The sequence below is a fragment of the Thermobia domestica genome, chromosome 12, assembly GCF_964235325.1.
Source record: "Thermobia domestica chromosome 12, izTheDome1.hap1.1, whole genome shotgun sequence".
In the NCBI taxonomy this organism is placed as follows: Eukaryota; Metazoa; Arthropoda; class Insecta; order Zygentoma; family Lepismatidae; genus Thermobia; species Thermobia domestica.
This window is the reverse complement of record NC_137465.1, coordinates 218,425,818-218,439,017: the sequence shown is the minus strand read 5'-3', so window position 1 is coordinate 218,439,017 and position 13,200 is coordinate 218,425,818. Positions and strand designations below refer to the sequence as shown.

The 13,200-nt window shown below is 38.0% G+C and overlaps 1 protein-coding gene across 2 annotated transcripts in view; it reads left to right on the top strand.

The window, feature by feature from the left end:
• Window positions 1-13,200, top strand: part of Nagk (N-acetylglucosamine kinase) — a 188,410-nt gene that overhangs the window by 167,305 nt on the left and 7,905 nt on the right. The window contains exons 1-2 of one of the 2 annotated variants that reach the window (XR_014127857.1): window positions 5,154-6,878; window positions 9,023-9,122. Coding sequence is in view for 1 of the 2 variants with exons in the window: in XM_081734751.1 (XP_081590877.1) it covers window positions 9,023-9,164 (142 nt within the window). In the remaining variant the exon portion in view is untranslated. Of the gene's footprint in view, window positions 1-5,153; window positions 6,879-9,022; window positions 9,165-13,200 lie in introns of those variants that run through there. The other variant, XM_081734751.1, reaches the window with a different exon arrangement.

Genomic DNA, 13,200 nt, shown 5'->3' with positions numbered 1-13,200 from the left:
GAGATTTTGAACCGAATAGTAACACGAATTCCTTGCTTTTAGTCGACATTTAATTTCTTCGTGAATATGATTTTCGTCTGTTAATATTGACCCTAGATATTTGAAAGTATCCACTTTATCAAAAGTATTATTTAATATTTTAACGTATCCACAATTTGCCGTATTGCGGTCCCGACGCACTTCCATGTATTTAGTTTTCTCTGCATTTACTTCTAAACCCATGTCCCTGCAAGCGTTTAATAATATCTCTGCTTTTCTTTCTATTGTTCTCCTATCATCCCCTATTAAATTTACATCATCAGCATATGCCATAACCTGGTGAATACCGTTCAACTGTAGGCCCTGGTTGCTATCTTTGATTTTCCTTATAGCGTATTCCAGAACAAAGTTAAATAATAATGGCGACAATGCATCTCCTTGTTTCAGGCCATTTTCGACGTGAAAGCTCATGGACAAATTTTCCTACCCGGACTTTACTTTGGGATTCATTTAAACATATCTTAATTGATCTAACTAGCTTTCTCGGTATTCCAAGTTCTGTAAGAACGATGTATAATGTTTCTCTCCTAACCGAGTCGGAGAATACTCGGAATAATATGGAATAGTACCCTCCGAATACAAGGTGTACTCCCCCGGAACATTTTTTTCTGAAAGAAACTATGCGTATCAGTAGGTATTTTCTCGGGGTTCTTCCGTTTCCTCTAAGGTTGCCAATTTCGAAAAATTAAAAAAAAAATAAAAAAAACCGCCATATCCTCAAAATTCCCTATGATATATGTCTGAGTGTGAAGTATCTCTGTTCGAACCCATCAATAGGAAGGAAATGTACTATCGTGAACAAAAGTGCATTAGCACTTGTATTCTGCATTTGTTTAGTACTGCATTCAATAACTAACTAACTCTATGGCCTATGGAACCCGGAGGTTCAGTGCCGCGTTCACAAAAGCTCTCCACTGACTTCTATCCTTAGCTAATTGCATCCAGTTTCTACTTTGTATTCCTATCTCTGCGAGATCCATCTTAATATTATCCTCCCATCTGCGCCTAGGTCTTCCTAATGGTCGTTTTCCTATGGGTCTACCAGTCAAGACTTTGAAAGCGTTTCTACTTTCTTCCATTCTAGCTACATGACCTGCCCACCTAAGCCTCTTAGACTTGACGACCCTAACAATGTTGGGTAAACCGTATAAACTATGTAGTTCCTCGTTATGAAGCTTCCGCCATTCCCCATTCTCGTTCCTCTTGGGTCCGAATATTCTTCTCAGGATCCTGTTCTCAAATACTTTCAGTCTATGTTCTTCCCTCAATGTAAGTGACCATGTTTCGCAGCCATACAAAACAACAGGCCTGATTATCGTTTTGTATATTTTAAGCTTCAAATTCCTCGACAGAATTTGCGACGACAAGAGATTTTGAACCGAGTAGTAACACGAATTTCCTGCTTTTAGTCGACATTTAATTTCTTCGTGAATATGATTTTCGTCTGTTAATATTGATCCTAAATATTTGAAAGTAACCACTTTATCAAAATCATTATTTAATATTTTAACGCCTCCACAATTTGCCGTATTACGGTCCCGACGCACTTCCATGTATTTAGTTTTCTCTGTATTTACTTCTAAACCCATGTCCCTGCAAGCGTTTAATAAGATCTCTGCATTTATTTCTACTGTTCTCCTATCATCCCCTATTAAATTTACATCATCAGCATATGCCATAACCTGGTGAATACCGTTCAACTCTAGGCCCTGGTTGCTGTCTTTGATTTTCCTTATGGCGTATTCCAGCACAAAGTTAAATAATAATGGCGACAACGCATCTCCTTGTTTCAGGCCATTTTCGACGTGGAAGCTCGTGGACAAAAATTTTCCTACCCGGACTTTACTTTGGGATTCACTTAAACATATCTTAATTAATCTAATTAGCTTTCTCGGTATTCCAAGTTCTGTAAGAACGTTGTATGTTTCTCTCCTAACCGAGTCGTACGCCTTTCTAAAATCAATAAATAGTTGATGTACCGGGGTATTGTATTCCCACTTCTTTTCGAGTATTTGGCGAATGGTAAATATTTGGTCGATAGTTGATCGATTTCGCCTAAATCTGCACTGATAATCTCCAATAATTTCATCTGCGTATGGGGTCAATCTTGCTAACAGAATATTTGAAAGGATTTTATAGGATGTTGACAGAAGAGAAATGCCTCGATAATTATTACAGTCAGTTTTGTCGCCTTTCTTGTGAATTGGAACAATGATTGACTCTTTCCACTCTTGTGGCAATTCTTCCTTGTTCCAGATAAGGAGAATGAGTTTGTGTATCTTGTTCCACAATTTTTCGCCTCCAGCTAAAATTAACTCAGCCGGAATTTCATCTACACCCGGAGATTTGTGTTTCTTTAATTTCTTTATAGCGGCTTCCACTTCTATTCGATTGGGTTCTGGAATATACGGTTCTGCGGTGTGTATCTCCTTTTCTCCACGCACATTAGTTTTTGGCTGCGTGTTCAGCAAATCGTCAAAGGAATCTTTCCATCTATTTAAGAGGCTATCCATATCAGTGAGAACTGTTCCGTCAGATTTCTTTAATATATAAGCATGAGGTTGATAGCCTTTCTTAAATTCGCTGATCCCCTTATACATGTCCCGAATATTTTTATTTTTACTATTATCTTCAAGTTCCTTAATTTTAGCTTTCAAAAAATCCCGTTTCTTTGTTCTAAAAGTTTTGGAAGTTTCCCGCCTGATATCTGCGAAATTTTGTGTAGTTATTTCATTCGGATTTTGTAGCCACCGTAATTTTGCCTGTTCTCTCTTCTCTGCTAGTTTAATGCATTCTTGGTCGAACCATGGTTTGTTCCTACGTATTTCCGCGTGTCCCAATTTTTCTATTGCTGAACTTTTAATACTATCTCTAATTTCAATCCAAGTATCCTCAATACTAGTGCACGCCGAGTCTTCTAAGACCGAGAATCTATTCGAAACTTCAATCTGGTATTCCTCTCTTACCTGGCTCTCTTCTACTTTCTTTAAATTAAATCTCTCCGTTTTCAGACATTGAATATTACCTTTATTCAACGATAATCTCTCCTGTATTATCGCTACTACCAGGTAGTGATCAGTGTCACAATCAGCCCCTCTAAACGACCGGACGTCAATTATGCTAGATTGTCTTCTTCTATCTACTAAAACGTGATCAATTTGATTATGTGTTTTTCCGTCTGGTGATGTCCAAGTGTATTTATGAACGTCGCGATGTGGGAATTTTGTACTCTTCACGATTAGGTTTTTGGATGTTGCAAAGTTCACGAGTCTAACACCGTTGTCATTACTTTCCTTATGCAAACTTTCGTTCCCTATAATCGGTTTGAAAATATCCTCTCGTCCTACCTTCGCATTGAAATCCCCTAATAGAATCTTCATATGGTATCGCGGGAGTTGGTCAAACATCCGTTCCACTTCTTCGTAAAAACTATCTTTTATATCGTCACCCTTATCTTCAGTTGGAGCATGTACATTTAAAACAATAATATCACACCACCGTCCCTTAAGAGTAATAAGAGAAAGTCTGTCAGTAACAAATTCAACCCGTTTCATTGCTGGTAATATTCGTCTGTGAACGAAAAACCCTGTTCCTAACTGGTGATTTTTATTTCCTTCCCCGTAAAAGAACGTAAAATTTCCGGAATTCTCAGATCCATTTCCTTCCCACCTAACTTCCTGAACTCCTACTAAGTCCATCCTGTATTTCTCTAACTCACTCGTTACAGATTTTAACGCGCCTGCCCTATAAAGACTTCTAATATTCCATGTTCCAAATCTCATGGCCATTTTCTTTTGCTGGGTCGTGCCAAGTTATCAGTCCTTGTCCGAAGCTTTTGTGAATGTTTCTGAACAAGTACCTTTTTTTACAGGATGAGGGTGTTAGCCTTACCCAAACCCCCAAGCTGGAGGACCACTCCTAGTCGTCTGTCCGCGACTGCTTATTCAGTATATTCGCAGCTAACCTCTATATCTAGAGGCCTTCTCCTCGATCCGCAACCTGAGGACGCGCCATGCCGTGGTGACAGGAACCCACGTTACACGGACTGCATTCAATAATAAGCTTAATAGATACATTGTGCCATAAACGAGAAACTGTAAATCGGCATTAATCATTTTATTGTATTTACCAGTAACTGCCACTTCTTTAAACTTATCGAAACAGATGAACAAAAGTATATTAATCTTTACGTGACAATTTTGGATTTGGAAAATGAAATTTATTCTTTAAACTTATACTTCAACTACAGCAGATTGCTTTAAGAGGTTCTTTTTCACTCTCAATAAATGTATTAAATTCCTTACAAGTAAATTTCAAATTTTTCCTGATAGAGTCCTGTCATCTCTTTAAAATTATCTAAACAGATGAATAAAATATATTAATCGCTGATAAATGGTGAAAGGTGACAGTTTTGGATTTACAGAATGAAAGTTTTTAAATCTATACTTCGAACTAAATAAAATTGCTTCGGACTAGATACAAATTTCAAAACAAAAAATGGTCATAAAGGGGCTGGTAAGAAGTTTGTACCGGTCACTGGCTTTAATCAAAATAACAGTAATATTTCCGGCCACTCCGGTGAAAAACCGGCCAGTTGGCAAGCCTAGTCAGTAAGTATTTTCTCGGGGTTCTTCCGTTCCCTCCTACATTATCATTCCAGTATTTATTTTATGGTTGTTTGCTTTCATCCGTCTCCTTTAGCATGCAGGGCATAATCATGGAAAATTAAACTGTCAATTACATTTAATATTTAAACATAAACTACATTTCATTCGCAAGTTAACGGAGTACTTTGCAAAGGATTATTGCAATTTGAGGTTCGTAAATTGAGAGGAAAGAGTGTACGTTAATATCTTCCGTAAGTTCCAGCAGCAATAATTTCCACTCGTGTGTTTGTTCAGAAGTTCCAGTTATAGATAACCGGATCAATATTTCGTATCCATGCCAGAGCCACAGACAAGTGCCCAGAGCTCTCTTTCTGTTGTCTCCACAAGATTTTTTTTTTTTTTTTTTTATCATGTTCACCCAGATGCTTCATTAGATAGTTTCAAACTTCGTCAACAGATGTCAGCTAATTCAATGCGATGCAGCCATTGTACACTGCGCAAGCGCAGTGCGGAAGAAAGGCAGACACGAGAAAACATGGCGTCGTAGTTAGTGTGTGTTGCGTGAGTGCTTGTTTTAGTGAGGTTGGATTATTTGTGTATATAAAAACGGGAGGAAAGTGCTATCTGTTTGTGTCCGGCACGTAGTAAAAATATAAAAAACTGCTATTTTTTAATCATTCCAGAAACATATACAGAATATATCTACTAGTGAATACATAAAATTAGAAATACCGGAGAATATACATTACGTTCTAATAGCCATATTTCACCGTAGTGATGTTATTGTGAAAAACCTGAACTAGGGAACTAAGTGTAGTAAATATTTTAGACTATGTCAGATTTTGATAAGAACCGTATTGATCGCAAGAAGAAAAAGCCATTTGGAATGAGTAAAGACAAGGATGAATCTGGACCTTTGGGTGGTGGGCGATTTCCTATTATTTTAGCGAAACCTGATCGTGACAAAGATTGGGACCGTACTGATAGAGAAAGATCTTCCGATTCTCGAAGTCCTGCTAAAGCAAGTGACAGGCCATTATCACAGCCTACTATTATATTACGTACGAGGGAGGGGGAAAGTCGAGCTGTATCCCCCAGTCAAAGACCACCAAGTGTTTTAAAAAAGGAGACAGACTCTCAGCAACCATTGTATCACATAGCACCAAAACATACGGCAAGCGAAAATGTCAACCCTCTGGCCCCTCCCCCAGAGATGAAAGCAAGTGTAAAATTGGTTGACGAATTATTTCAATTATGTGACAATGCCATGGAACATTTAATTGATCAGAATGACTTTCTAGTTGTAGGATGTCTAGGTTTGCAAGGTGTAGGAAAATCAACTATTATGTCATATCTAGCTGGGAATAAACCGCATGAACCTAATAAAAATTTATATTTCAAACCTCAAACTACAGAACACCAAGAACTTGGTGGGTACTGTACATCTGGCGTAGACATTTACGTTTCACCATCACGAGTAATATTTTTGGATTCTCAACCAGTTCTTTCGCCAGCGGTGATGGATCGTCTTGTGCAACAAGAGAAAAAATTCGTTGCGGAATTTGCTTCCACTGAAAATGCCATGGAAGTGCAATCACTGCAATTGGCAGCATTCTTTCTTTCAGTATGTCATGTAGTAATATTTATTCAAGACTGGTTCTTTGATCCGAACGTACTGCGATTTCTTCAATCTGCAGAAATGCTGAAGCCGTCTACCCCAACAACGTCACAAGATGAGGAAATAATTGAATATTTCCCTCACGTGTTGTTTCTTCATAACCGAGCGCAACCGTCTGATTTTAGTCCGAAACAAATTGAAATGATGCAAAATGTTTATTCACAGATATTCGCAAAGTCCAGGTTGCAAATACAAAGTGGTCTAGGAATTGGTACTGGTAATGTTATGGCATGTCTTACGCCTGCGACATGTGGCGATCCATTGAATCTCTTCCTTTTGCCTGAGAAGGATAGTTCATCGAACGGTGACCACTATGTAGGACATCCAGGATTTGATCACTTGCTCCAGGCACTGAGAAGCCAACTACATGGTGTGGCAAGGAATCCTTTGACACACACACCGTTATCAGAGAAAAATTGGTTTCATTACGCGTCGAAGACGTGGGATAGTGTTAAGAAAAGTACTTTCTTCCTCGAGTACAGTAGACTTCTTCCTTAGTAGAAGCGTTTGTACAGGATGCCTTTGTTTTCATTAAGAATTTTTCATTTATACAGGTAATTCTATGTCTTAAAATACTAATATGTATAATCTAAAATCACACTAAGGCTTTTAGCATGTAAGTTACGTCATTACTCAAGCAAACGGTTCTGCCGAATTTTGACACATTTCTTACATTTTCAGGTGAGGATAGAGCATTGTATTTCTTTTAGCAGTGCATGCACTACATCAGGAGCTCTATTACTACTTGCAGGTTGACTTCAGGAGGGTTCAGTATACATACAATATGGACGTATGGGATAAGAACTAGTGCATAAAAGATAGACCAACGTGTGCTAGATTGTCACTAAAAGCACGAATGTGGACATTTCTCGTAAAGGAATGAGATTGTGTAGAAGCTCTAACCTAACCTGAAAATGTAAGAAATTTGTCAAAATTTGGTAGGACCGTCTGCTCGAAAAATGCCATTTTAGACTAGATTTGCATTTTTCTTGAAAGTGAAAACGTTTATTTGCGATTGTACGATTAATCATCGGTCAGTATTTTATAAAAAAATACGATGATACTGCGTATTAAATATTAATTCCACATTTACAAAGTATAAGTTTTACGTCCAGTACAAATCGTAATCCTTATTGCTTTAGTTTAGCTTCTCTAATCAAATTCATAAACCTAAATGTCTTAGAAGAAATAAACCGTTGATAGGTCTAACACGAATATATGACAGGTGCAAATTTAATATGTAAAAAAGAGGTAGTGGAATATTATAAGGATCGTTACAAAATTCAGTAATCAGGTGGCAAAATATTACCTGTTATTGAACACTATATTTGTAATTGGAGTGTTGTTTTATTGCAAGCTGTGCCCTGTACTCCCGGACGTCAGATTGCGTTGAGTGTTTTTTAATGTGTTGTATGAATGCAATTCCCAGATTGAACAGTCTGAAAAAATAGCCTCAATACTGAAATCAAGGATGATGATGATATGAACAGAGGAACTAGGCAGTTTGTGATTTTTCCAGTGCATCATGGTCCTTAGAACTTTTTCACTACTCCTTAATACTTTTTACGATATATATTTCTGTGGCTTAAATCTAAGAGAACAAATTGACATGTTCGACACTTGTTTAACATCTCTAAATGCATGTTTTCTTGTACAAGAGGGGCAGATGTCAATATCCAATAGTATGTATGTAGCCTATTCGTAGATATTTTATCAAAAAGTTGCATTGGCTCTTTTAGATTTAAGCCACAGATATAGTTCTGTAATATTGCAGATCGATGCGATATATGTATATTAACTATTGATTTTAGTTTTACGTTCAGATCTGTTGAACTAGTTGTGTTAGCCAAGCACACTTATATCAATTAGATACATACATTTTGACGAACAACTGTGATCCTTAAAAAGTCACACTGCCTGTAGTACTACACATTTTGATTGTTTTTTTCCACTACAGATAGTGCTAATGGACCTTGAATTACTGCCTTTCTTTCTCTTTATTATTATTATTATCATCATTTATCATTGCACATGCGCTAAGAGAGAGAGATGATGGTGATGATATGAATGATAATGGTGGAATGGCGAAAGTGGGAGGAAACGGGAAAGCCCACGCACATTGTTTGGCCACGATAATAATAATAAAAACGACGGGAGCTGAGATCGACCAGGGACCCGACGGGCCACCTGTAGCTTATATAACTGCCTGTTGTCAGTTTTATGAAAACCTTTAGCTTATGTAATTTTATCTAGAGCCGTCTATTTCAAGTGTACCCTTGCTGGCGCTGCTGTCGATGTGTTTTCCCGTACCTCCGTCAAAAGAGGAGAAACAAGTTGCAATGGCCGAGATCCTTCAATAGGTGGATGCGGACAGCGTTGCCATTTCAAATTATTTCTCGGTCTTCGCTGTGCACTGTCTTCTTAGCCATTCTAAGTAGCTTACGATCTTCACTCACCAAGACCAAACGTCTGAATGACAAATTGGCAACGCAGCTGAGGTCATTCACTTCTTCCCCCAAAGCAAAAGGAAGATTTCGTCCATAAGAAGGTGGCGGGGGCGGGGGCAGGGCCGAAGTATGTTTCACGTATTTTCCGAGGGCATAGCTGAAATAGTCTAGCAAAAATGGTCAGTTTTATGAAAATCTGTAGCTTATTTAACTTTACCTAACACTTGTAAATACCACTTTACTTTTTTCAGGGTCTTAGTTTAAGTGGTTGTGAACAGCAGGAGACTAATGATGAACTTAAGAGAGGAATGCAGAAACTTTATCCAGATTTGAGCAAAAGTTACGTGGTGTGTAGTGATACTGTAGGATCAATTGCAGCTGCACATGAACATGGTAAGAGCATAGAAATTAGAGTAAATATTAATAATTACTAGTAGATACTATAGGATATATATTCACCAACATCATCGTAAGTATAGCGCCATTATTGACAGGTTAGCTGAGAAACTTCCATGCTCCACGGTTCTCCGCTAACCTCTTCGTCTTCATGTACGATTTGTCTGTTTTGATATCGTTCATTAATTGTAATCTCCTTATTCCTGTCACCATACCCTCTATCACGTCCCTCATGATACAGTTCCATCGTAGCCATTGTTCCAATAATTTTCCCTTCCTCTTTTTTTAATATTGTTCTTTTCTGCCTCACTATTTGTAACACCTTATCATTTGTTTTCTGCCCGACTCAGCTAATTCTCTCCATTCTTTTCCACACTCGCATGTCGAAAACTTCCAGTTGCTTTTCATCACTTTTGCGTGGCGTTCATGTTTCTGGCCTATACAGTACAATACTCATACGAAGCATTTTATGAGTCTTTTTTTCTTTCTTTCCTTTCTTTTCAATTTTTTATTCAAGGTCTTACAAAATACTTTTCTTCCTCCTAAAGACTTTTTTCGCCATTCCTATCCTTGCTTTTATTTTACGTTCCCACTTCATATCATCGCTAATAATACTATTCAGGTATCGAAAACTAAGTTCAAGATTTTACCCTTTTGTAATATTTCGGCCCTCACTGTGGCCATGTATCTTTGCCTATAAGATGTAACCTGGATATATGAGAATGAACAGGAACAGGAGCACTGGTTCGAAATACAAGATAATTTTAAGTATTGAAAGTACGCATGTGACCCATGCTGTTTATTTAAGAAATAGTAGCTTATTGCGTCATTCTTATTTTGTACTGAGGGCAGTGTAGATGGACATTTCCACTTTTCTAAGTCGTCTAAATACTATATAGATTTCGTCACATATTTCTGGGAAGTACCGGCAGCTGTGGCCGTAAGACGTTTTGCATCCCTCGGCAGGCACACTATCTAGGAAAGAGGGGAAGGAAACGGCCCTGGATCTGTAAGTTAGGTGCCATGCCTACATTTGCCTGGTGTGAATCACTCAGGATGGTGGCCTGAAAAAAACGTAATCGATTTTTTCCACCGGGAATCGAACCCAGGACTCATATCAGTTGCAGTAGCAACCAAAATTCGTAACTGAAATAAAGAAATCGACATTATGAATGTGAATAGGATTTGCACGGTGGTACAATATAAGCTAAACACTTATTTCCTTAAATATTAATAAGTTTTGTTTTAAATGTGCAAAGAATAAATTAAAGCAAGATCAAGAGTATTTCAATTTCAGTTCCGGTGGAACATCTTCATGAGAAGTATAGTAATTAAGTAACTTTTTTATTTTTATTGTATAAGTTGTTTAAAATGCAAAATGCCTGCTGTCTCAACTCATTAAATTAGTGCACTATACAGCCCGACTCCGTAAAGAGCTTCTTGTTCACCTCAACCATAGGTTGGTGGGCAACATGGAAATTTTAAAAATATACTCCCGCTTGGAATAGCTGTTTTATACTTTGATAAGGCCTCTTCTTCGTAACTGCATCTAGATATTGTATCCTTGGTCTTCCTCTTTCTGGTTTTCCTTCTGCCTTTCCCTCGATCAGCACAGCGATCCAATCCGAGTGTGGAATAAGATGGCCAAGCATGCTGTTTCTTCTTTTTCCTATTATCTTCATGATCTGTCGTCCTTCAATACCTTCCTTTAGTACGTCTTCATTCCTTTTTGTTTTCGGTCCATGATATGCGCAGCATTCTGCGCCAACATTACATTTCAAATGCTTCCAGCTTGGATATTTCAGCTTTTCTCAATGTCCACGTCTCTGATCCGTACAGCAGCACGCTCCATATCAGTGTCTTAATAAATCGTTTATGAATGTCCAGAGACACATTTCTTGATGTTAGTAGTCCTCTTTTCCGCTTGTTTAGCCTGTGCTATTCTGGAACTTACGTCTTTCTCACTTCTTCCGTCCGAGGATATTAGACTTCCTAAATAGGGAACGTCTTAACGTCTTCGATTTTCTCTCCACCTAGCCATACGTTTGCCCCTTCCTGTCCTGCTCTTGTGCACTTTATCACTTTTCTTTTCTTCTTATTTATCTTCATTTTGCATATTTTTTCCTGTTGGTCATTCAAGTTTGAAAGTGCTTCCTGCATGTCCTCATCGTTCTCCGCTATCAATGCTATGTCATCAGCAAACCTTATTGTGCTGAAAACTTGACCATTTACTTTTACGCCTTTCTCGTTTTTATCCAAGAATTCTTTCATAGTCTCTTCTATATAGACGTTGAACAGGAGAGGTGAAAACCCACGTCCTTGACTCACTCCTTTACTTATTCTTACTTCCTTCTGATCGCTTCCTATAATAGCTGTCTGGTTCCTATAAAGTTGGTATATTATTCTCCTGTCTCTGTAATCTACTCTCAACTTCTTCAAACCTCTGAACATGATATTCCAATCTACGTTGTCAAAAGCTTTCTCTATATCTACAAATGCTATCACAATTGGTTTGTTTATTCTGATGTGCTGTTCCATGATCAACCGTAGACTCAGTATTGCTTCCCTTGTTTCACTTTTTCTCCTGAATCCAGTCTGGTCCTCCGATAACCGTTCTTCGATCATTCCCTCTATTCGTTGTGCGATAATTTTGCACAGTATTTTTGATGCATGAGGAAGCAAACTTAACGTTGTGTGTTCTTCGCATTTCGTGCACCTCTCCTCTTCGGGATAGGTACCAATATGCTTTTCTCGAAGTCTCTTGGTATTTTCCCCGAGATATACAATTCATTAATAAGATTAAATAGTTTCTTCTTTGTTGCTATTCGGAGATTCTTAATCACTTCCGTTGGTATTTGATCTATTCCTGGGGCTTTACCATTTTGCATTTTCTCCAAAGCATTGTCAAATTCGCACTGTAAAATTGATGGTCCTAATTCATTTTCATCTATGTCTTCTTCCTTCTCTATCTCTTCTTCGTTCACTCTGTCTCCTTTTTAGAGTTCTTCAATGTATTCCTTCCATCTTCTTGTTATCTGCTCTTCTATGTGCGTTTCTCTTTCTCCGAACTGTTTTCTAACCTTTCTATATATGCCGTTTCTGTATTGCCTTTGACTACATTTTTCTCAATTTCTTTGCATAAATTATTTATCCGTTTTTTTCTGGCCGCCTTTACTTCTCTGTTGATTGATTTCTGCACCTTCTATATTTCTCTTCTTTGTTTGTTATCTTGAACTGTCTTCTTTGCTCCATCATTTCCAATATTTCTGCTGTTATTCAGAGTTTATATTGGGTTCTCGTTTCTCTTCCTATGTGCTCGTCGGCAGCTTTTGTAATGCGTGCTTTCATGGCTTCCCATTTCGAGTCGATGTCATCACTTGCTAAAGCTACCGTGGTCGTCTCTGTCTGTCGCATTTGCAAATTCCCTTTTCATGTTTTCATCTCTTCTTAGTTTGATTGTGTTCCATCTTTTGTTTGGTGCTATCACTCGTTTCCTCTTTAGTTGGGGTTCGCTCTTCATTAAAACTAAATTATGGTCTGAGTCTTGGGTAACTCTTACTGTTCTTCACTTGGCTTCTAAATGCTTGTCGGACCAGTATATAGTCTATTTGATATTTTTCTTTGTCTACTGGTCTTGTCCATCTTAGTGGTTTTCGAAGAGTGTTCGTTACATTCAGATTATGGCTTTTGCAGAACTCATTTAATCGTGTACCTCTCGCATTCCTTTCTCCTAGGCCGAAATTCCCAGTTACATTCTCTTCTTTGCCTTCGCCGACCACTGCGTTCCAGTCACCATGATGGTTAAATTGTCCTCGTCTTCAACTTTCATCAATAATTCTTCTATTTGCTCGTAGATTTCTTCTACTTCCTCATCTGTGTAGCTTGATGTAGGCATATATACTTGGATTATCGTCATATTTCTCGGTTCGGTTGCTATCTTCAAATATTATTATCCTTTCTTGTATTTCCAACTGCGTATAACTTTCTGTCCTGTCTTCTTATTCAAGACAAAACCGACTCCTGCTGTACCGTC